This window comes from Mangifera indica, chromosome 6, assembly GCF_011075055.1.
Source record: "Mangifera indica cultivar Alphonso chromosome 6, CATAS_Mindica_2.1, whole genome shotgun sequence".
Taxonomy (NCBI): Eukaryota; Viridiplantae; Streptophyta; class Magnoliopsida; order Sapindales; family Anacardiaceae; genus Mangifera; species Mangifera indica.
The window spans coordinates 7,662,217-7,685,743 of record NC_058142.1 but is presented as its reverse complement, the minus strand read 5'-3'; the positions used below and the strand labels follow the sequence as shown (position 1 = coordinate 7,685,743).

Genomic DNA, 23,527 nt, shown 5'->3' with positions numbered 1-23,527 from the left:
TAACCTCAACAGATATAATCTCTCTACATAAACTGTTTTTCCCTTAACCAGCATTGAACCTGCAAACTAAGGTTGGTTTTATGTAATCAGTAAACTGGATTGCAGTAAGAGTTACAAGATAAAAAACTTGGCCTAGCTCCATTTATGCTGAAGTGTATATCTTAGTTACAGTCAAATCATTCTCAGATTGAAGGTCATGCACAAATGAAAGATGCAAGAGAAAACTATAGCAGGCTTAACAATGCCTCTTAATTCATAGCACTTGATAGGAATCAATGGAGACAAGGGACAAGAGGGAATCATCTTAATTGAAAACATGGATGGACAAATATTGTAATTGATATTGTCAAATAATTGGAGATCAAATGTTTCTTGATATGTATGTTTCAGTAACATTACATTTGATGGGCTGACTGATGGGCTGACAGCAGATAACATTTATGCGTGTTGTTGTTTGAAGAGCTTTTCTTAAGAAGCTTAATTTGGAGTCTAATCTTCTGTACTATGAAAATTCTTTGAAGATTAAATGGTTAGAGAACCTGCAAACTCAAGGCACAAAGTCATGAAATACCTCTAATGTAGACTGGGTTAGCAAATGACTAAACTATCATTATCCAAAACTCCTCCCCAGTTGGGCATCTTTGTGATGAAGCCCTCATCAAAATCCTAAAACTTTGGGAGCCAATTCTAATAGAGGTTCCAAAGCACTAGGAGCAAACTTTCTTGCAAAAAGGAAACAAAGTGAGACTTGCTGGTCATTGTAAGTGCAGGTCTCACTTTCAAGAATCTTCTTCAAAAATTCCTCAGTTATGTCTTCTTTCCCAAATGTGGCAGGGTGAGCGCCACCTCTCGACCAATCTGTCCAAGTAAGCGTTCGATTTGCTAGAAGATGTGGCAATTGAATGGTTAGCATTGTGGGGAAGTAGTGTTCATCAACATAACATGCTGGAACACAGAAATCTCTGAACTTAGGATAGAAGGTGACATCTGCAACAATGTTGATTGCCAACCTCCGATTGATTTCAAACCACTGTGACCCTTTTCGCCATTGATCAAGTGTGACCTCAGGTTCCATATTTCTATCATACCGCCCCCTCCCACAGGGTCCAAGATCATCATATGAACTCATAAAACTATAATTGGATCTTGATAAGTAGAAATAAACAACGGTAAAGTTTTGGAGAGGAATGCATGCCTCGGACAAAAGAACGAACCATTCATTGGAAAAATCAAGCAATGCATTCCCTAGAAGTCTTCTCTCGGCCTCACACATACTCATCCTTCCCCAATCAGCTGGCTGCAAAGAACGCAAGTATTCATGAATAATCATATCTTTATAGAAACTCAAGAAAGAACAAACAAATCAATAGAAAAAAAGAATAAAGATACCAATTACATTTAACCAAATATTCCTATTATATTAGTCCATTCATTCTTTTGAAAATTAACTTCAAAGAAATCAAAGTGATAAAAATCTCACATAACACCTTCAATCAGTCAAGACAGAGAAACAATTATACAAAGAGAAAGATGGTGAGTACCCGACTTGGGATTTGCCTCTTGTAAAACACAGAAGAAGGTGTAAAATTGGCAACATAAGCTGGATGTGAATGAATATAGATGGAATAATGCTCTGAAGGGCCGCCCTCGAAGAACTTCTCCCAGAAAGGTGCAAGAGGCAATGGCCCCTTTGTCAAGAACATGAAGGCAACCTTGGGAACTCTTTTGAATGGATATTCCTTCACTCTAGGATGAATTGAAGCCCTCCATAACAACTCTGTGTCATTCATTGAATGTGACAGTTCTGCTGATGGCCTAACCAAGGATTCTATACTAAGAGCATCCTGATAACAAGACTGAATAATGAAGGGTTCTACAGGAGCAAAATATTTCATTGACAAAAATTTCATAGCATGCAAACTAATGAGTGAAATTCCTAGCCCCATAATAAAACACATCAAGATGACTTGAACTAGTCTCAGTGGCAAAAGCCTAGCTAGGGCTGGGGTTGGGTTTGGTCTAAAAGGAGAAGAAGGTGACTTCCCCTCTTCTATTGACCCCATCAATCTTGACTGCATATCTTCACCTCAAATCTTTATCAGAAACACTTTCTGGTTATCAAACTCTCCAAAAACTAGAATCCGAAAATCTTCTTATAATAAAAAAATTGCAAAAAGTTTGAGTTTTGCCATAAGGGTGTTTAATTGGTGCATTGTTAGGATCATCATATCACACAATACCATCTAAATCTTACAGACAGAAAATTCAAAGATCACACCGCCAACAAGCATACAAAATCATTCCGTTACAAATGGGTATTTACCAATAAAAAATCTTTGACCACTAGAGGTACAAATTTTCAAAGAAGCAACAAAATTTTCATCATAGTGTCGTGACAAATGTAGCTACAGCATGCAACATGAGTATTGTGAGAAAGAAAATGAGATACAGCAGTTACCATTTTCGAAAATTATTTTTAATGTCGTTATGAAAGGTTGAAAACGTTTTAAGAAACAGGAGACTGAAATTGGTTAAAACTTTTGCTTTAGTTCTTGAAAATATTGAAAACAATGCATGATTTGCAAAGACAAAAGAAAAGAGAGGCTCATGGCAGTTGTCAATGGGTTGTCTCTACGTGGGGTGTTTTGAAACTTTAAGGTTGATCAAATTACTGCTCAACATATTGTGTTTATCGAAGACATGGAGAAAAGACAAGGGTTGAGTTCAGAGAAACTTATTACAATCTGATTTCGTTTGGTTTTGTTTTTGTTATTGTAATTTTATGTGTGGCGATGTTGTAGCTACCAAACTGACTGATAAAAATAAGGTTTATCGGAAATATAGCTACAATACTGGTGAGTATTAAAATTGTCTTCAGAATTGTACTCTCATCCTTCAATCAAGTTACCCCTATTAAGCATCATGTTTGAGGGTAACACAACTGATAATTACTTAAATATGAATGTTTTTTATGCATAAGAGGTTGGATTTTTCTTTTCTATTCATGAATTTGAACAATGTGTATTGATAGAAAACAAGAACATCAAATAACAGACCTTCCTTCCGATGAAAAATCCAAATACAAGTAATTTTTGGGTAAAAGATATTTCTTACCCACGTTTTAATCTAATTTCAAAAGTATACATATACTAATTGAAAAACCTAAATATCTACCCATAAACTAATTTTGTTAACGGAAAAGATAAAGTCATCATTTTTTATTAAACCCTAAAACCTTAAACATATCTACATTTTCTTCCTTAAATTTAAAAACTTATGATTTCTCCCCTAAATTGAACTTTAAAAAACAACATTTCTCCTCTAGGGTTTTTTCTTCCATCTTCGACAACTGGATATCGTTTCTACTGTCAACTGATGTTTCCATCATCTTCTTCTCTAACAGTCAACGTTCATACACCAATTTCATTAGATAAAAATGAACTGTCTTTGTTTGACGAAAAGTCATCTTCATCATTTTGTTGAATGAAAACAAATCGTCTTCGTCCAACGAAATCGGTCAAGTGAGAACATCAATCGAGGAAGAAGAAGATGGTGGGAAGGTCAACCCATGACAAAAATGGCAATCGATCATCCGAGATGGAAAAAATTACCTTTGGGGAGAGGTGCAATATTTTAAATTTTAATAATAGAGTTTTCTAAATTAAGAAAGAAAAATGATATAAATTTTTAGAGTTTAAAGATAATACAAAAATTAGTTTATGAGTGATTATTTGAGTTTTGAGTTTTATCTATTTTGGGTGGGAAATAGTCCTTTCACCTTTTTTTTTTTTTATTCAAACATTGCATTAGTAAGAGTTGGACTTTCTTACGCATGTAAAGAATTTCAACAATGTTTTACTACTGTGCAATGTTTTAGTACCATGAAAAAATTTTCTCATTTCAAGTCATTTATATCTAAATAGTGTGTCGAATTGAGATTGAATCAAATAATCTAATATATTAAATTTTTGTTCGGATAAGAAACATTCGATCACATTTTTCAATATTTACACTAATTTTCTTAGAATACAGTCACATTGATAACTAACATTAAGCTCCCGTTTGGTTTACAACAATAAAAATTCACCTTGACAATAAAATTTTTGATCATTTTTTATTATCAATAATAATATAACAAATAATATAATTATTATTCACGTTAAATATTAAAATATTACAAAAATAATTTTAATTTTATTATACTTATATTTTCACTTATAAATTTTTTAAAATAAAAGTAACCTTATCTTCCATTTTACATGTTAAGACTCCATAGTACTTCTACATATTAGAAGACTTAAGATGTGAGTTGATTATCAAATCATATGCAATATTAACCACAATCCGTATTCATAAAACAAACCATGTTGTAACACACAACACTAACACATAGAATATGATTTTTTTTTTTTCTGGGTCCTCTTTAAAAGTTTTAGTGAACAAGTTCCTATTTTTACCAAGTTATTTGCAGCATATGACTCTTGTGTCATCTTTTATTCCGATTCTAAAATCATTTAAAATAAAACATAAATAAGGATTCAAAATAAATTTAATGTCTAGTGATTCATGCTCCCATTAGTTCAGTTTAGACAACAAAATTCAATCAGTAATTAATTGAGATTCATAATGTTTGACATTCCATCCTAAACCAAACAAAATTGTTCAAAAGGAAAAAAAATAATAACTAAGAAGTAACAGGGCTAGTGTGTTTTTCTCTAGCATGAAAGGCCATAAGTCTAGTTCATAAATGCACCAGTTCAAGTTTACTTCTCGGAGGAGTTGGGTCCTCGTTTCTTTCCGAAGCCAACAACTGTGAAGAAACGAAAAGCTCAAGTATTAGAATTAAATCACAAACAACAGTACAGCTGCATAATGACATACCAGAATCATATTATATAAACAACATTAATGATGTGGGTTCAAACTGCATACACATGAAATTGTTATTCCAAAAAATTATACCCATAATAGTACGATTTTACCTATAATGAATTTCATTAATCTCTTTCGAGGTTTGGTCTAACTACATAATCACAAGGAAGTTCGTAATTTAAATAATTCAAGAGAGGTTTCAATAAAATGAAATTTTATCAATAAATGCCCTACATTCTAGGCCTTTCAAAGTTCAACAGCAGGAATCAAAAGCAATAAGCCAACACAGAGCATGTCCAAGACAAAACAAAGCATGCAATCATGATAATTGGAACATAGAGGATAAAGGTTTAAGAAAGGAATTGAATCTAAACTTTTTTAATGGAAAACAAAGACCATGCGAAATCCAATACCAGATTATCACATAATAAATGAACTGTAAACACTATTGGTGATAATGCAGCTAAAAAAAAAAATTGGTGATGCAAAAATAGCATAAAAACACCCGCAACAGATCAGCTAGGGGTATTAGGAATGATCCCCACAAATTCAATGCATCATTGCCGTGTATTCTATGTATTTCATCCTGGTTTGATTATAAGTATGAGATCAGTTTTGACTCCCATGTTAACCTCATTTTCCTTCCTCATTGCCATTCACCATTTTCCAAAGAACCACACAGAACACAGTGATTCCTCAACTGCAGTTGGGAGCACTAAGCAATGCCAAACAAGCGCTTTACAGAATTAAGCAAAAATCGGTTGGACATACACTTGACTAGTTTTTTTAAGAAAGTGATGTTTATATATATATATATATATAAACAGAACATCAAAATGAAATTCTCGGCAGGGCACAATCGGAATTTTCAGGAGGTGATTTTAAGAGATTTTTTTTAAAAGCATTTATCTCAAAAGCACTTCACAAATCAAACAAACACAAACACAAACACAAACAAAAAATCAAACCAATAGCATGCACATACATAAACAAATAGGAGAAATAACGAAAGGCAAAAGTAGCGAGGGTCGATAACTGACCAGCAGTGACAAAACGGCGATTGTACTGCATGCGCTTGTAGGCACGTCCACGTGGCTTCTTCTTCTTATCTTGCTTAGCCACCTTCGGTGTCTGGCCTCTCACCTTTCCGGCACGTGCCAGCGATCCGTGCACCTTACCTACACAAAATTTAAGCAGGCATAAGAAATTTGCAATCAAGAACCAGTCTAAATCGCCGGATTTCCTTAATAAAAGATGGGTATTGAAGTTACCCATGGCTGATTCACTGAATCTTCTTCGTCTCAGAGAAAAAGAAAGGTTGCACGATTTTAGGGTTAGCGTTTGAAGACGGGATATTTATTCGAGTTATTCGGTTAGATCCGACGGCTAGGATTAGCTGAGCGGAAGGAAAACAAGGGCGATGTCGAATAAGTAGGGGTGTTCAAAACCGGTTAACCGAACCGCTTTACCCAATTTTTGAATTGAACCGAATTTTTGGTTTAAAAAAAATCATGAAACGAAACCGAACCAATTTAAAAATTAACCGATTTTGAACTGAATTTTTGGTTAACCGATTTTTGAACCGAATTTTAAAAAATTATCATATTTTATTATTTTTTTCTAATTTTTTGAAAATTTATTCAATATTCTATTAATATTTTATTAAATTTTTATTCGATTTTTTAAAAAACGGTTCGGTTCGGTTAACCGGTTTTGAAAATTTGGCAAACCGGTAACCGAACCGAAAATTCGGTTTTTATATATTTTTGAATCGGTATCCGAACCGATTTTTCGAATAACCTATTTTTCGATTAGGGTTTCGGTTTAAAAATCAGTTCGATTCGATTATCGGATAATTTTGAACACCCCTACGAATAAGTTTACCAAACGACACCGTTTTTTTTTTATTTTGTTGATGTATTTAACCCTTTGTAGTATGATATACAACAAAAGAAGACAATACCCTGGGATTATTTTATAATGACCAAAATGCCCCATATCACAAAAACCCAATCAAACTCCCTTTCCTCCGTTTCCCTCCCCAAACAAAACTTATACACAAAATGCAAAACCACACCTTGAAGCATCTAACATGTCCATGGCTTCTGAAATTCCGCTCTGCTTCATGCACAATTGCCTCTCTCTCTTTCGCCCAGCACCCACAACAGGAACAGCAACAAGAACAAACCCAATACAGCTTAAACAACAACAAGAGCAAAAGTGGCACCAACAAGGGTGGTTCATATTTTCCCAAGAGGGGCCAAGAACTTGAGCTGGTCTGTGAGAGCTTGGCTTTTAAAGGGAAAGGAGTATGCAAGGTGGCGGACACTGGCTTCGTCGTACTTTGTGACCGTGTACTCCCTGGTGAGAAGTTTGTTGGCCGAGTTACAAGGAAGAAAGGAAATTATGCTGAGGTTCGTTGATGTTTTGATTTAAAGCTTTAAGCTTTATTGTTGTTTTGTTTATAATTCACAAGATATTGTGCAAATTTGGGTCTTTGTTTTATTGTTTATTTGTGCTGAGGTTTTTTCTATGTTCAAGTAAAGAAGTCTTGAAATTTTGGATAGTTTGGTTTTGTTTGATGAGCAAATACGGGGGCTAGGAGTAAAAAGATTCGATGTTAATGGTTTCGTTACCAGTAATGCCAATTGGTGGTGCACAACATTGCCTTAGTGATGTACTTAAAGTAGTAAGAGAATATGGATGGGGCACCTTCTTTTAGTGACATATAATGTGCAGTTGGTGTATATAATGTTAGGCTTCTTACTTTTCTATAAGTAACTAGTCATGTTATTGTGGTTGGTTCTGTTTGTTAGATGAAAAAATTTGAGGAGCATAGGAAAGAAATGAATTTAGATTGTTTGATTTCTTTTGTATGGGAAATGTTACTGTATGACATGAACGTGGTAAGAAGATCATTTTGTAATATGGAAAGTCAATGTGGTAAGGAAATATGTATTATATACCTGCATTTTAGTAACATAAAGTGGGTAATTGTTAAATATTTCCATTTTCTTTCTTTTTTGCTGGCCTGATTATGTTACAGGGTGAGGGCCTTCATGCTTCCCATCTTCGTGATGTTGATTTGTTTGATTGAAACTGCAGGTGACCAAGTTAAAGACAATATCTCCTCATTGGGATGCTGTGGATGCACCTTGCGAGTATGCTTCATTTTGTGGAGGTTGTAAGACACAAAACCTGTCTTATGTCGCTCAACTTAGAGAAAAGGAACAACAAGTTCGTGATCTAATGATACATGTTGGAAGATTTTCTGATAAAGACCCTGAAAACTCTAGCATTATGAAGCCCATTGTTCCATGTGATATTCAGTTTAATTATAGAAATAAGGTTAGTGTCATAAACCATGTCCAATTTGCCTTAGTGCAATAAGCCGTGGTTCTCTCTGTCTTTATTTTTTTCTTCAGCTTTTGTAAATTCTATATCAAACACTGAGCCCACTGTTGGTGTGAAAGTTTCCGAGAAGTTACTGCAATGATGAAAAAGATTGATGCATCCTATTTCCTCCAGTATCATTTTATAATAACCATATAATTCACCCTTTAGAGGGAGGCACTTAAATTCTGTCACTTTCTGAATAAATGTAAATAACTTAATGAATAAACCTAACAGATATTCTCAGCTCCTAATATCTTGCTTCTGCAGATGGAGTTCTCATTTGGTTCTAAAAGATGGTTGCCTAAAGAATTATTTGAGAAAGGGGATGGGGAGGTCAATTATGCACTAGGATTACATGCTCCTGGTTTTTTTGATAAGGTTTTAAACGTTGACAAATGCTTATTGCAAAGTGAGCCTGCCAATGTGGTATGCTGTGTTTTTATTTTTATAATTGAAGTTCTTTATATTCTTATGTGTATGTGACATACATTAGCCGTTGCATTTTAAATTTCCTGGATAATTTTACTTAACATTTGTAGATAATATTTGTAGATAAATCAGAAATTTCTCATTTATGCATATCTTCTAACATGATATAGGCACCAATAATGTCATATAAAATTCCATTCATCAGTAAACTAGAAGAAAGATACACTAAGGGTGTAAGGATTTTTATAGAGTACTTTGTAACGTTTGAGATGTTTGCAGAGTCCTCAGCTGCATACCCTCAGCAGGCTACAGAGTTGTAATGGTAAACTCAAATAAATCATTAGCGTGCCTTAAGATACGTTGCTTGGTGAACTATTCATTGGAAGGGTTTGAAGTAGCCAGCAAATTTGGCGGGAGAAGCTAGGTCAGAGATGGTAGAATTTAGATGGTCATAGATGATTCTGAAGTTGGTGAGGAATAAATGAAGATAATCTACAAGATCTAGTGATATATAAATGTTGAGGATATTTTCAGCTAATCAACGAAGCTTTGTTTCCTTTGATTGCTTGTATTATACATGCTGAGATTTTCCAGTTCTAAAACTAAACATTTTTCATCTGGATTATAGAAAATTGCTTTATCCCCCAGCATAGTTTCTGCAGCTTTTAATTTATGACTACCCCATAATTTATGATTAAATTATTTTTGAGTGTCTGAGAGATATTGACTTTTTACTGCTCTGTGACCTTATTTTATTACATAGGTCCTTGCTGCTGTTCAAGATTGTTGGAGAGACCCACAATTGGATTTATCTCCTTATGATGTTCACTCTCATGCAGGATTCCTCAAGCATTTAATGCTAAGATCTGGAAGGTACTTTGAGTACTGTAGACTATATCATCATGAGCTGCTTACATTCAATATATACTTTGGATACATGATGGCTTGTAGCATAGTTTGCACTCTATGAGTTCATGGAGTCATAATTGTCGTAGAAAGCTATATCTCCGTAGATTTGATAACTATATTTATGTCCAGGGATATGAAGACTGGTCTGTCTGAACTCATGGTCAATTTTGTGACATCTTCTTACGAACCAGAGCTGCTGAAGCCATTGATTGAGAAAATTTCTTCTATTCCTGAAGTGGTTTGTACGGAAATTTTGAATTTTATTATGTTCGAAAATGAGCTTTTTGTGATTTTCCTTGTTAGAGTGAACTAGAATTTGTGTTACTTAGATACTATGGGTTGAAATAATTTTTTTGATAGAACTGTTGATTGAATAAACTTGATCACCAAACTGATTCCAGCCTATTAAGATCAGTTCTTTGTAATTAAATTACTGAATGGGATCAGGGTCCTAGTCGGTTGGTTCAACATCTATTTGTTAGGGTAATGCTCATGGTTAGTTCAACATATGATTTGTGAGCATAAAGCAGAAAGTGAAAATATATATATGTGTGGATGACCAAAAGACATGCTGCCTATGAATTATTTAGTAATCCTTTGGCATGCATTGGTTGATGTATTTTCTATCATTGATGACAGTATATTTGTTTGTCTTTGTTTGAATTACCTGGTCTTATGTTTGTTGCCATAATTACTATTTCATTTATCCATGTTTCTTTCTGAAAGAAATTTCTGATGATTGATAGGTTAGTATTATGAATAATGTCAATTCTTCTGTTGGTAACACGTCTGTTGGGGAGGAGGAGCACACTTTATATGGGAAATCTACCATCACTGAGACCTTAAGAGGGCTTACATTTCAAATTTCAGCCAACTCTTTCTTCCAAACGAATACTCACCAGGTTTGCTAGTCCATGCTTGCTCCCATTAGTATGTTTTATCTCTTGCTTAAATTGACCATATGGTTTCATGGGTTAACTGTTAATACAAATATTTAATTGGTTAGGCAGAGGTTTTATATAAACTTATTGAAGATTGTGCTGGTCTCAGAGGAGATAGCTCAGAGATTGTGCTTGACCTATTTTGTGGAACTGGGACCATTGGTTTGACCCTTGCAAAAAAGTATATGTCCTCACTTCATTGGGTTTTACTTGTTGAGCCATACCAGTCTATTATTTTGGCTAACTTGGTTTTTCAGCTTAAGAGTATCAACATCATAGTCTGCCATTGTCATTCGTTTTTGGCAGGGTTAAACATGTATATGGCTATGAAGTAGTCCCTCAAGCTATATCAGATGCACGTAGAAATGCCACATTAAATGGTATTTCTAATGCTACTTTTGTCCAAGGGGACCTCAACAAAATTGATGAAAATTTTGGCAATGAGTTTCCAAAGCCTGACATTGTCATTTCAGGTCACCATCTCTATCAGTGTTTTCTTTACAGATTTCAAGCTCATAAAAAATATATATATCATGCTAGGAAATATTTTATTATTTTGGTCAAGTATGATAGATTGGATAGCTAACAGTATTTTATTTCTTGGGAGTGAGGAGAGAGACATGATTTTGTTCATTACTGATGATTGATAAGCCTAAGCCAATTGAGATACAGACTGTACTATGATGAAGTTTCTTTTACATTGCTCTGGTCAGGCAGGGAAATTGAATGAACTGAGCTTCAGTATTTGACATTTACTAAATTAAGAGATTATACCCAATAGAATTTTCTTTCTTTTGATGATATATCCTTCAACTAAATATTATAATCACTATTATTTTCTTTCTTTCTTTCTTTCTAATCTGTTTATTTTATTTGATTTTTTGGTTTAATGTCACTATCATACAGATCCAAACCGCCCTGGTATGCATATGAAATTGATTAAGTTCCTGCTAAAGCTTAAGGCGCCACGAATTGTTTATGTATCGTGTAATCCAGCCACATGTGCACGTGACCTTGATTACCTTTGTCATGATGTGGTATGCATGTTTACCAATAAACTCTTTTTGTCTTTCAAACTTTCTACTGTTATAACTCCAAAAATCCTTTCTACAGACAGAACAAAATATCAAAGGATGTTACAAACTCAAAAGCCTACAGCCAGTAGACATGTTCCCTCACACTCCGCATATCGAATGTGTTTGCCTGCTGGAACTGTCTTGACCTTCAGCTGCAGTCATCACTTTTTAACCATTCAAGCCTAGATTTGGAGGCATTGTCAATTTCTCAATCAAAGGTGATGACTTAAATTCTGCCCATTTCTCCTTGCATATTCATCCTAGCTGCTTGGTTGCTCACAAACTTGGCCATGGATAGAGCATCTTGGTAAGGTTACCATGATAAAGAACTTAAGATTGGTTGGTGATAGGTTTATAATTAATGTTAAACAAATTGCTTGAGTCCAATATGCTTAGTCCAAAATCCAAATTTAATGTTCCACACCACTTGGACCTTTGTTATGTGATTTTTGTAACTTTATTCTTGTACATTGCTATTATGTTTTCTTCAGATTAACTTAAGATTATCAGTTACTGCCATATCTTTATTTTATAAAATATCTTGTCTTAGATTAATTATATCTGAGTGAAAATAGAAAAAAATAATCTAACAAGAGCATCTTGGTTCTTCCAAACCAATAATGATGTTAAGAAATCAGAGTAGTTGAAAGGAAAAAAAAGAGGACAGCTGGATAAGAAAACTAGCATTTTTTTCAAAGAGAGATAATTTCATAATGATGAATTGTCTCCCGTTATCTTTTTAATTTGTTATGCCACCTTAACATTCCCTTTTTCCAATATAACATCCATTTGTTTTACAAAATTATTAATTCTCTGATATGGTACCTTTGACTTATAATTACAAATTAAATAAAAATAATAATTAAAATGACGTTATCACCATCTTACTTAGTAACAAGGGTGGCCTAACAAGCCTGTAACAATTATACAAACCTACGGCAAGAGTTGTCTGACCCAAAATTTGCAAAGATTGTTCAGATTTAGGCCTGGTTCCGCCCCTGGCCATGACATTATGAGAAACTGATGCAGAAAATATTGTAACTAATGTGACAGCGTTCCAGGAAATTGTACTTCTATCTCATCATCACTATCAGTCAAGGATCAGTAGTTTCTGAAAAAGAAAATGCAGGAAAAGTTCCTAGTATTATCTGCATATTGCAGAAAATCCTGGAAATTCAAATGAGGGCTAATACTATAGCAAAGTGGTTGGTGCATTACTGAATAATACTAGAGCAGAAAAACCAGAAATTTCTCTGCAGATTCTTTTGGTTAAGCAAAAGCTTTAATATTTAAACAATGAATTCACTGCCTTTTCACTTGAAATCATCTCTGAAAACAGTGACTTGAAATGGAAGCAGCATCACAAGAAGAATGAATCCTTTGCAATTATTAAGTTTATGTACATCTTTTGAACATATGATTGTTGATACAGTAAGTACTGAATATTTAGTAAGTTAATCTGTTTCCCTTTGTAACTTCTCTAAGAACCCAAATATAAAGTGAATGGCAAGATGCATTAATCATAGTGTTTTCTTTCTTCTTGTATGGACTGGAAAATCTGAGCAGCTGATTCTGTTGCTAATCTACTGTTGTAAGGTACAACTTTAATAACCTGAGTCTGCTGCTCACGAGTTTGAGCATCAATATTATCTGATGCTTGAACTATTGGTTCCATGGGGAAGAGAGGAAGTGCATCCTCTGTGGCTCTTTTAGAGGGACTACTTGCTGTACTTCCGTGTGCCTCACTTTCCTTTGAAGCCTGAAATTTTCTGAAATAACGAGAGATTGCTTGACTCATCTGGCTTGACATGTTATGTGAATTTTGATGTGTCATGAAGTTAATGTCCACCATTGAGAAATGATCATCCTTTGACCGGGCTCCAGGAAACAGACTCATCTGCTCAACTGCTGAACCTGAAACAGATGGATTCATTACTGCCATGCTGAACGGGGGGAAACAGGTCTGACCCGAAGGGTTAGTCCCCGGAAGAATCCCAGGCCCTTGGTGGTGAGATGCTAGAATACCATAAGCTGTGTTCAAGAAGTCTCTGTTCACAGGATTTAAACATATAGGACCACGGCTTCCATAAAATGGTGCTACAAAGCCTGCAGTCGGGGGGCATGGACCTATGTAGGGCTTATAAATAAATCCTTCTGAAGGGGCCATTACCGAAACTAACCACTGATTTCCAGTTGGTGGGAAACACCAAGGAGAGGGTTTGATATTCCTTGTAGGAGCTGCCGGTGGTTCATTTACAAAGTAATTTGATGCTTGGGTCACAAGTCCTTTTCTGCTGTCATTGTAGACACAGGAATGAGGAAGATTAGCAACTGCATTCTCATCTGCACATTCGGTATTGAGATCTGGCTTCGCAGAGTGATCATTAGTCTTCACAACAAGTGGTGTTTCTAGACCATACTCAGATTGCAATCTCTTCACTCGAGGTCCTTTTAATGAAGGCTTGTCTATATAGTGGCTATCTTCAGACAACAAATGTGGTGATTTAGCAATCAGTTTTTGTACCTGTTTAAATTCAAAATTCGCATTTTGTTTTCCTTTCACAGGTCTGGATCAGAATCCCAAGAAAGCAAAAATGAATGTAAAGTTTTAAAAATTATCAGCTTACCTTCAAAAGTCTATGTAACTCAAATACTTGAACCGCAAAGGCTCTTTGTTGGCTGAAAGAAGCAGAATAGAAGTTTTTAAAAAACACTAAATACTAAATAATGTTATGCATCACAAAAAGTTACAGATTAAAACCAGATTATGATAAAATGATTAAACAATTATGATCATGTTATTCAGCCACAAGTATCACTGTATCCAGGAAGAAGTCTGCACATTGAAACAACCAGATGAAAATGCTTACTTGATGATAGCTCTTTTCGCTTTCCAGAATTGCTTCTCACCGATGACTTCTACAACATCATCAGGGGAAATACCCAAAGCTGATGGTGAATCTACCATGGAGGTACTAGAAACATCATCGCGTCTATCTACCTCTTTCACTTGCATGGATCTGCCATTCTGCTCTTCCAGGCACTCACTCCGATTTTCAAGTTCATGAGCACTACTATTATTATCTCCAAGTGATGGTCTCAAACATGATTCATTTCTCACCTTATAATAATTTTCCTTGTCCATGTCCCTTGTGGTTTCCATCAAAATGTCGTCCCTAAGGGCCATCTCGTCCCTCAAAGCCTAACTCTGTAAATGTAACCAGGTATTAGTACCATGTAAACCATTTAAAATATCAATCGGACTGATTCTATTTTCTTGATTCACAGATGAACGTGCTCTCTTTAATGATTCTGAAAGCTTAATTTTAAGTACTAAGGTAGAAGAAGGTGTGTCTGTCTGTGAAAATCTTGCATTCTCTTCATTTTGATTCTTCACATCACATGAGATCTGGAATTCAGATCTCCAACGCCAGATCCTTTCTTCAGCTCGTATTTTCGATCCTTGCTGTGTTTACTATTGCTAAACCGAGGAGTTATTCCTAACTGGGCAGAGCTGGGATCCCTTATATCATCCTTATCTCCAAGCCTATTCAATGAAAATTTCCCAAAGTTGGAGAAGTTACCCGGTTTAAATGAAGAGCTTTTAGCAGTTGATGACAATGGCCCACCAGCATTCAGACTCTGGTAATATTTAGGGGACATGGTTTTCCATTCTTGATCAGTGTTCTGCTTTATATCATTGAATAAACATGAATGAATTTTCTCAGCCATGAACGGAGGTGCAGGGACGTTGCAGAATTGGCTAAACACACTCCTTTCTTGACCACCACCCTGCAATTATGAATCCAAACTTGTTATCAAACTATAAAATTTCACAGAAAATAATTTTAGCAATAGCTGGCTAAAATCAGACAGGCAAGTTTCTAACAAATTCAACACAAGCTAAAACCTTCCATCAATAATAACCAACGAGTTTATTCGACCACTTGAAAGTATTCAAGTACGAAGAAAAGATACTGAACGAACTAATCAAAAGCTTATAGAGACAGACACCGCACAAATTAGCAAAACTCTTCTTCTGAAAATTAAATAAGTTTTCGATTAATGACAAAAAAGCATCCTGAAAGCAGAAAAGTTCAATATCAAGGGTGTCTTGAGATCACATATACAATCACACTGCCAATTCATATGAATAAGAATCCAAAACATTTCACACACAGCTTGTATGTGGGCATCACAACTCCATGAGAACTAAAAGCATAAGTTCGTTTCACAGCATTCAGTCAGTGAAACCACAAATCTCATATAGAGATCATTATCACAAGTACAAACTACTAGTAATGGAAAAAATTGCAGATATGAACTAAAAGAGCTTCACAAAAAACGAACCATGGATATTCAAACTCACGTTGCTGGATGACATTGAAGGAACCAAGCTACTGCCATTGCGAGGTTGAAGAGGCAACATGGATGCTGGTCCAGAATTTAGCCTTTGAGAAGGAACACTGAACTGTTCATAGAGGGCCACTTTGTTCCTTGGAGGTGCCCTTGGCCCTCCTTTCTCTGTATCATTCACATGAAGCCTCGGAAACATAGGACTAGTCACCTTCATCTTATCTTTTCCTCCTCTCATTTTCTCCTCTTCTCTTCTAGTCCTTCACAAATTCAACTCACTAAAACCACAATTACATCCACCAAAATCACAATAAAATCTCATCAAAACCCAACAATACTCAAAGATCAACCCAACTCAAAGAACCAAACCCTGTGGATTAAAACCATAGAACAAAAAAAAAAAAAAAAAGAGCACATGAACAATGACACCAACAACAGAAAATTTAGTTGATGAAATCAAACCCTCAGGCCAAAAAGTTCAAAACCCAACTCTGAGAATCACCTAAAATCAAGAACCCATCAACCAGAAGCAAATATGGACGGAATGGAGGTGGTGGCAACATAAAATGTAATGTAAGGTAAGAAAACAAAATAAACAAAAGCACTAAAGAGAGATAAGTATTGGCATATATAAAAAGACAGATTCTACTGGCTCCAAGAGGGTTGCTTCTGAATTCCACAACATCAGAACTTCACAAGAACTAACAAAGAGAAGTGGGCAATATAGGACCCAATGAAGTGGATAGAAACCACACAGCAGAATCTAAAGAGACTCTATCTTCTCTTTATCCTCTACAGTACTTGCATGTACAGTACGTTCATGAAAGATCAAGACTTGCGGAGTATGATCCGACATGTCAGCACCCAATTGGGTGTCCAGTACAAGGATCGAATGAAATAGACAGAAGAGACTGAGTCTGAGTAAAAAGTGGGAGTTAAATTAACCACTTGTTAAATATGTTAAAATTATGGCCAATATTTTAACGCAAAATTGTATAACGAGATTTTGCTTTAAGGATTGTTTTATTTGAAATAAAGATCGGGACAAGGTCCGCGAGCGCGTAGGGTGGGATTGTGAAGATCTTGAACAATGGGGTTGGGTTGACATGGCCTTCGACCGTGGGGTTAAACTAGTTTTGGAAACTAAGACTGCGTTTGACAAATGGGTCAATTTTAGCATGCATAACACGTGCTTAATTAAAGTACAGCGTAGGACGCCTAAGTTTGCGAGGCTTCTGAAATTCAAATAATTCCATATATTAAACCAAGGCCAAAAAATTAGTATTTATTAAAAATTTAAATCCAGCTAAAATTAATAAAATTAGTTAATTTTACTAATAAAATAATTTTATTTAAAAAAAATTAATAATTTTTATCAAAATTAAACTTTAAAAAATTATATATATTTTTTATTTTAATGAATTTTTTCGATTCTTTTTCCTTTCAATAACCTTTTCTTTAATCTCTTACTTCTTTAAAACCATCATCTCAAAAGTCGTATCTCTAATAAAGACAAATTATCTTTGTCAAACCATTTTTGTCACGGAGGAAAAAGATCCAACAGTTTTTTTTTAAATAAATATAATTATTATTACTTGGAGACAAGGCAAGTTTTCTTAAGACAAGGCATTTTTACAATGTGAAGTTTGCTCAAGTTGTAACCAAAAATTTTTATGACTGCATAGAGGTCATTCTTATATAGAATATATCTATAAAGAAGTTTTCCTGTAGAGTAATTAAGATCAAACACATGGAATGAAATATTCTTCCGTGTGTTTCTACATCAATCAGTGACAATTATCAAAATTTGTAAGCAGACTAGGCGATTTGGCACTCGCCAATTTATAACTTCTGCATACTAAGACGCACAGCGTTCAAGGTTACCTGTTGCAGGAGCTGTTGAAGGTGGGACACAACAACCAGAGCCCTTCAGTTTTCTCCTAATAGTCGTTGTATCAAGTTATTCCTATTGCCATGCCACAATCACATATTCACTTGATCGGATTAAGGCTAGATTTTATCAAAACTGAATTTTAACACTCAAATCAATAAACTCGAATTAAAATTTCTTTAGCTCAAACTCAGATTGATTTGTAAAATTGAGGTTGAAACTCAACTTAGAAGCAATGTGACTTTGAAATTGATCCGAACCAAACTTAGACTCAAAATTTTGGAACTGTTTAAACTCAGCTTAATTATAAAAACAAGTTCAACCAAGCTTGTTCTATTCAAACTAGAACATGGTGTTATTCGATTCAAGCTCAAATAAGTTGATATCGCATCCAGCCTCGGATCAAATTCTCCAAAAAGGGCTATAAGATGAATATATATCAAGCTGATGGAATGGAGACGCATTTGGAATTTGCACATCAGAGAGTCACATTGAGAAAAGTACCAGTTGTGATATTTTGAAAGCATATTCATGTGCAGGAATAGATTAGATTCTAGTAGCGAGTAAATAGATATATTTTGAAGTATGTTGAGAGAACATTAGTGAAATTGTCTTAACGAAAAATGGGGATTAGCTGAGTGTTAAGTTCAACTTCCTCATTATGTTAACTCACCGTAAGATTGATCATGCATGCTTCCAAATCCTCAGGTAATTAAGGCAAGGCTGCTCTACCTCAAAATTTCATTCTTTTAGCTGGACCTTGATCAATGATGGGATCAACAGGAGGAAGTTGTGCTTCTCCTATTTGCTGAGTTTCAGGGCCATTCTCAGCTTCTGCTGTCGCAGGTGGAGCATAACCATCTGGGAATGGTGGAGGTGGAGGGGCTGGTTGTAACTGCCAACAAATATAGCATTTTAGTTATGAGATTTTTTCCTACAAATTGCATTTACAAGTATAACAATTTTTAGAAGAATAGAATCGAACTAGAATCAAAATCACACATCCTTGATACAAGGATTGATTATAACAAAATTATGATCCCTATAAAATATATAATTCGTGTGATGATCGTATGCTATAGAATCTCTTCTTTATGAATGGACATAAGAGATTATTTTAGATTTCAAAGTCACCTTTCGCTGCAAGTTGGCAAGAATATGATCTATTCGCTTGACTTCTTTAAAGTCAATAATCTCTTTACCAGCCTTCGAGTCCAAAGACGCACCATCATTATCATTATCAACTGCAAACAATGAAGGATTGCATGATAAGGGAAAGAAAACCACATATAAAATGAATGTCATTCAAAATTATTCATCCATAACTAATCGAGGTTCTACTAAATACACTTCGCAGGGAACCTCTGAATGAGTTGAAAGACATTACGATGGCATGACACAAAAGTTCAGATTGAATGGTCAATTGGATCATATAAAAAATTATAGTTCAAATAATTACAGGGCAAACCAAAAAGAAAAATAAATGAATGAACAAAGAAAATTTCACGTGTTGAGAAATCTCAAATGTAACATAAGATCGCCATGCTGTAACATTTAATGAATTTAAGCAATATCTGCAATGTGTAATCCCTCAAAAATAAGCAATCACCATGATATATATATATATATATATCATGTTAAAACACCAGTAAAATATCAAAAGCTAAAAATCTTGAGAGTTTGGGCCAATCATAGATCAATCTGAAACTTATCAACATAGTTATTTTATAAACATAAGAGTGATACCTCGTAAGACATGAAGCGCATAAACTGCTTTAAAATGACCCAAAGCAGCATAGTCACAAACTTAAGATGAAATTTAAATTATAGCTACCCTAATTTCACAAAACATGAAACTATGTGTGCAATGTGTGTTCAGCCTTATCATGGTGTCTCCCAGATTTCAATTGGCTTTCGGGCACATACATGTCATTAAATCAATCCTTATGCTTCACAAGGCATGAAAATTGGATCAGATGCTTGAAGAAGCTATAATCAGGAATCAAGATCAACATGTGAGATTGTTTAAAAATATATGGGCCTATATTGAACAACATGTTGAAGGAACATAAATAGAAATGATTAAGTACTTTCACAAACAGAAAAATCAATTTGAGCACCGCCGAAGATTCAGGCTATTAGTTCAATTTCTCATGAAGTCCCATTAGATAGTACCTTGAAAGTAAATAGCATCATAACTCATGCAAATTAACTGACAGGTACCTGTGGTAGCCACAGACCCATTGCTACTGCAAAAATGCCAGTATCACATCCATGATCTATTTTAAAAGAAGTCTGGGAAGCATTTCAAGACAACATGCTGACAAATTAAAAGGAGGCTTTCCTCAGTGAATGTGATCATACATTTGTTTCAAATGAGCTAATTTCAAAAGAAACAAGACATGGACAACAAGAGTTGAGAAACCAATCAAATAGCAAACAAAATAAAAAAAAACCTTTGCCCAACTGTCATAACAAAAACAAACAAGATATACCTTTATTTCCCAACAAAATGAATCATTAATGAAAATCAGCATTGTATTAATAATATAAAAGGAATGGAGCAAAGGCAAGCAGCACTTTGATACCATATCCAATCTTCTCCAACTTTGAGGCAGCAGTAGTAAAAGCCTTCTCTATATAATACAGAGCCCGTCCCTGTCACACGGACATACAATGAGATCAAACAAAGTCATATAGATTATGATCGATCCATAAAACAGAGACATTATCCAATCTTTTTGTCAGAATCTATTCAAGCCTCTTGGAACTTTGCTTGTTGCATTGGTACTATCTATGCATTAACATGCTATACCATATGTTCCAGCAAGTCAGCACATGGTCTCAACTTTTTATGTTAAGGAAGTAACATCGGACTACATATTCTACAGATCATTCTTCCGTTCTATTAACTTTCTTAATCAATCCTATTTCTTAATTGAGCAGTCCATCAAATTATAATTCTGGCTCAAGATTAAACTTATCTGTTCACCAAGAACATTTTTGCGCATGCATAACACAATCACAGGAAAAAGCATGAGAAGAATCTCACAATCCGAGCTGCAAAGACATTGCAAAGCTGTGGCGATTGATATATTGAACCATCCAAGATATAATAAGTGAGCATCGGTGTAACTTTCTCAGGACTATCTCTCTTTTGCTTACGAATAACAAAGAGGTGAGGCTCCATAACTTCATTCAGGATGTATTCCATGCCTGTCATTTTCCTGTAGGACAAAAACATATGATGCCCTTTTAATTATTTTAACTAGACCATCTCAAGCAGGAAACATAATTTCAGTTAGCTTAATGTCTGTGAATGCAAAATCTTCAGCAGAAACATGAAAAGCATGGTATTTATCAGGAAAACTAGGAACATGAGAAAGTATATGAGCTTGTTTGAATAGCTGCTTGACATTAACAACTAAAGGAAACATTATGGAATAAAATGATCCTGCACTAAGAATTGCTCATGAATACTATATATGAATACTGATGTCTTTGCTCTCCACTGGCTGATACATGATAAAGATCATTCTGCTTCTTAGGTGTTCATATTTGTGGAGATTCTAACCACAATTTTGATTCAGAAATATTCTATTTTTATATTACAGCACATGTATCATGATATATCCTCATCCATTCCAAAGAAAATCAAGGATTACAAATTGAAATCTGGAACTCTACATGATTGATATACTGACTAATGTTAAGTCTTACCTAGCCAGTTAATTAGTTCATGAATAAGAGATCTTCGAGCTGGACTTAAATAACGAAGTATAGACATGAATAAGAAAATGTGCAATGACCAACAGGACTATTGATATTTCTAGAGAACAACTCCGCAAAAGAGAAATTAAATTAAATAGAAAGATAATGTGAGAGGAAAAATCTTTTGGGAACCAGGGTTCAACTATAGTTCACAGAACATGGTCTCAGGGATGTTTTTATCAAATCTAGAAATTTGTGGGCATTCAACTACTTCATCAAGAAATAAGAAATTTTCATGTTTCTCCCATTCTAGTCGTTATTTACATCTTTCAAACATAAAATTTTTATTGTGCCAAACTTCAAAATATCTTTCTATTATTTCTTTACTAACTTTCTCAGCAGCCAAAAAAGATGTATGATTGAAAAAGTCAACTTTCTTCACATATTGCCGATAATTGAAAACTATAAACACCTATAAGTTGTAAAACTAAGATTAATCAAAAGATATTAACCAAATTACAAACTATACCAGATTAATTTTCAGTGGTTTAGACCCCAAAAAAAGATAAAGGGAGTCCAATCTACTCAACCTAGCACAGAATTTTAATTATCTAAGCGTCACTAACTTTAAAAAAAAAAAAAACTAAATCAATATATAACAAAAAGAAAAATGGTAATGAAAATGAAAATATCTCTCAACGGTTTATCACTTCATCAAATCAAGCTTAAAATCTCCCAATTTAACCAAAACCAAATGCACATTCATTATATCAAATTAAGAAAACAAAAACATTTAAAAAAAATGAAATTTTTGTTTACTCTTGACTAAAATGAATTAACAAATTCAAAGCTTTAAAGCAAAACAATCACCAAAATCCAAACTTCCCTCCACCCCAATTCCTTATTTCATCTAACACAACTTCAACCAGTCTCAATTCAACAAAAACTAAACCAACACACGATACAGAAGCACATACACAAAGCTCTCAAATAGACCAACTAAAACACAAAAAAAGCAAACACCCCAAGCGGGTTCTCAACTTTGAGAAACTTACGAGAGCTGAGTGATATCAAGTGGGTGAATGGAGCGCATTCTGAGCTGCTCGTTGTTGCAAGTCCAATCGTAAAACGGAGATAAAGCGAAGTAATCAAAGACCATATTGCGATCGAGCGGGTACGAGTTTAGCCACAGTTGGTCCCTGAAGCAGATCCCCGTCATGTCCGTTCCTGGAGGTTGTGGTGGCACCGGTGGCGCTCCCTCAAAGATCGCTCCGGGCGGTGGCGTGGCCATGTTTTACGAGTGTTACAAGTGATCGCAGTAATAAGAAGACTTAATGAAAATTTTAATAAATTAAAAGAGTTGACAACTTTTCGACCCAAGGTTTGGTTTAAAAACCCTTTTCTACCCTTAATTTGTATAAATAATATTTTTCGCCCAAACTCAAACCTCGTGAAAAAAGGGCCAATGAACTTATTCCCATTCAAAGATTACTCTTTACTCAAATTTTCATATATTAATTTTAAAAAACTCAAACACTTACTCATATGTTAAATATTAGGGTTAGTATCAACGACAAATTTGCTATTTAACAAAAATATTTAAAAAAATTAAAAATTTATCATATTTTCCTTTTTTAATTTAAAAATCTAACAATTTTCCTCTAACCTCCACAAAAAATTTGAAAAATAACAAAATCTTCTATAGGTTTTCTATCTCTTCCTCTCTGCTGAATATCTCCTTCCTCATCGTCGATGTTCTCCCTCCTAGTCTTTCTATCACCCTCCTCTGATTGTTTACATATCTAACGAAGATTGTGGGATTATGCAATCACATTTAATTATATTGTTATTTGTACAATTAAAATATGAATAAATGTATAAAATCATACCCCAAAGGTTAAATAAATTAGGAGAGTATTATAATTTACAATGAAATCCTGATTTAT

General features: G+C 34.5%; 4 protein-coding genes and 1 pseudogene across 4 annotated transcripts; 1 reads left to right on the top strand and 4 right to left on the bottom strand.

Moving 5' to 3' along the window:
- Positions 1 to 321: 321 nt before the first annotated feature.
- On the bottom strand, positions 322 to 2,366 carry LOC123219263 (glycosyltransferase BC10). The gene is made up of 2 exons (XM_044641108.1): positions 1,542 to 2,366; positions 322 to 1,297 (listed from the first exon to the last, which is right to left on the bottom strand). Exons 1-2 carry the CDS (start codon positions 2,076 to 2,078, stop codon positions 659 to 661), a joined length of 1,176 nt encoding a protein of 391 aa, XP_044497043.1. The 5' UTR covers positions 2,079 to 2,366; the 3' UTR covers positions 322 to 658.
- A 2,218-nt stretch (positions 2,367 to 4,584) lies between these two features.
- On the bottom strand, positions 4,585 to 6,298 carry LOC123218401 (40S ribosomal protein S30). Its single transcript, XM_044639854.1, has 3 exons — positions 6,144 to 6,298; positions 5,913 to 6,050; positions 4,585 to 4,810 (listed from the first exon to the last, which is right to left on the bottom strand). Exons 1-3 carry the CDS (start codon positions 6,145 to 6,147, stop codon positions 4,764 to 4,766), a joined length of 189 nt encoding a protein of 62 aa, XP_044495789.1. The 5' UTR covers positions 6,148 to 6,298; the 3' UTR covers positions 4,585 to 4,763.
- A 557-nt stretch (positions 6,299 to 6,855) lies between these two features.
- On the top strand, positions 6,856 to 12,142 carry LOC123218998 (uncharacterized RNA methyltransferase BT_0643). The gene is made up of 10 exons (XM_044640652.1): positions 6,856 to 7,286; positions 7,978 to 8,220; positions 8,536 to 8,694; positions 9,461 to 9,570; positions 9,736 to 9,844; positions 10,353 to 10,508; positions 10,613 to 10,728; positions 10,854 to 11,020; positions 11,454 to 11,584; positions 11,661 to 12,142. Exons 1-10 carry the CDS (start codon positions 6,936 to 6,938, stop codon positions 11,766 to 11,768), a joined length of 1,650 nt encoding a protein of 549 aa, XP_044496587.1. The 5' UTR covers positions 6,856 to 6,935; the 3' UTR covers positions 11,769 to 12,142.
- Positions 12,143 to 12,966: 824 nt separating this feature from the next.
- On the bottom strand, positions 12,967 to 17,159 carry LOC123218999 (annotated as a pseudogene).
- A 1,202-nt stretch (positions 17,160 to 18,361) lies between these two features.
- LOC123219783 (mediator of RNA polymerase II transcription subunit 6) lies at positions 18,362 to 22,920 on the bottom strand. The gene is made up of 5 exons (XM_044641769.1): positions 22,637 to 22,920; positions 20,923 to 21,097; positions 20,459 to 20,528; positions 19,005 to 19,114; positions 18,362 to 18,765 (listed from the first exon to the last, which is right to left on the bottom strand). The coding sequence occupies exons 1-5, from the start codon at positions 22,870 to 22,872 to the stop codon at positions 18,604 to 18,606; spliced, it is 753 nt and encodes a 250-aa protein (XP_044497704.1). The 5' UTR covers positions 22,873 to 22,920; the 3' UTR covers positions 18,362 to 18,603.
- Between the last annotated feature and the right edge of the window lie 607 nt (positions 22,921 to 23,527).

Coding starts and splice junctions, on each gene's coding strand:
- LOC123219263 (XM_044641108.1), bottom strand. CDS start 2,078: ATGCAGTCAAGATTGATGGGGTCAATAGAAGAGGGGAAGTCACCTTCT. Junction 1,298..1,541: donor AGAGGCAAATCCCAAGTCGG/GTACTCACCATC, acceptor CGTTCTTTGCAG/CCAGCTGATTGGGGAAGGAT.
- LOC123218401 (XM_044639854.1), bottom strand. Junction 4,811..5,912: donor TCGCCGTTTTGTCACTGCTG/GTCAGTTATCGA, acceptor GTTTCTTCACAG/TTGTTGGCTTCGGAAAGAAA.
- LOC123218998 (XM_044640652.1), top strand. CDS start 6,936: ATGCAAAACCACACCTTGAAGCATCTAACATGTCCATGGCTTCTGAAA. Junction 9,571..9,735: donor TTAATGCTAAGATCTGGAAG/GTACTTTGAGTA, acceptor ATTTATGTCCAG/GGATATGAAGACTGGTCTGT. Junction 11,585..11,660: donor ATTACCTTTGTCATGATGTG/GTATGCATGTTT, acceptor TCCTTTCTACAG/ACAGAACAAAATATCAAAGG.
- LOC123219783 (XM_044641769.1), bottom strand. CDS start 22,872: ATGGCCACGCCACCGCCCGGAGCGATCTTTGAGGGAGCGCCACCGGTG. Junction 19,115..20,458: donor GTTGGAGAAGATTGGATATG/GTATCAAAGTGC, acceptor CATTGTTTGCAG/TTGATAATGATAATGATGGT. Junction 18,766..19,004: donor TTGCCAACTTGCAGCGAAAG/GTGACTTTGAAA, acceptor ATTTGTTGGCAG/TTACAACCAGCCCCTCCACC.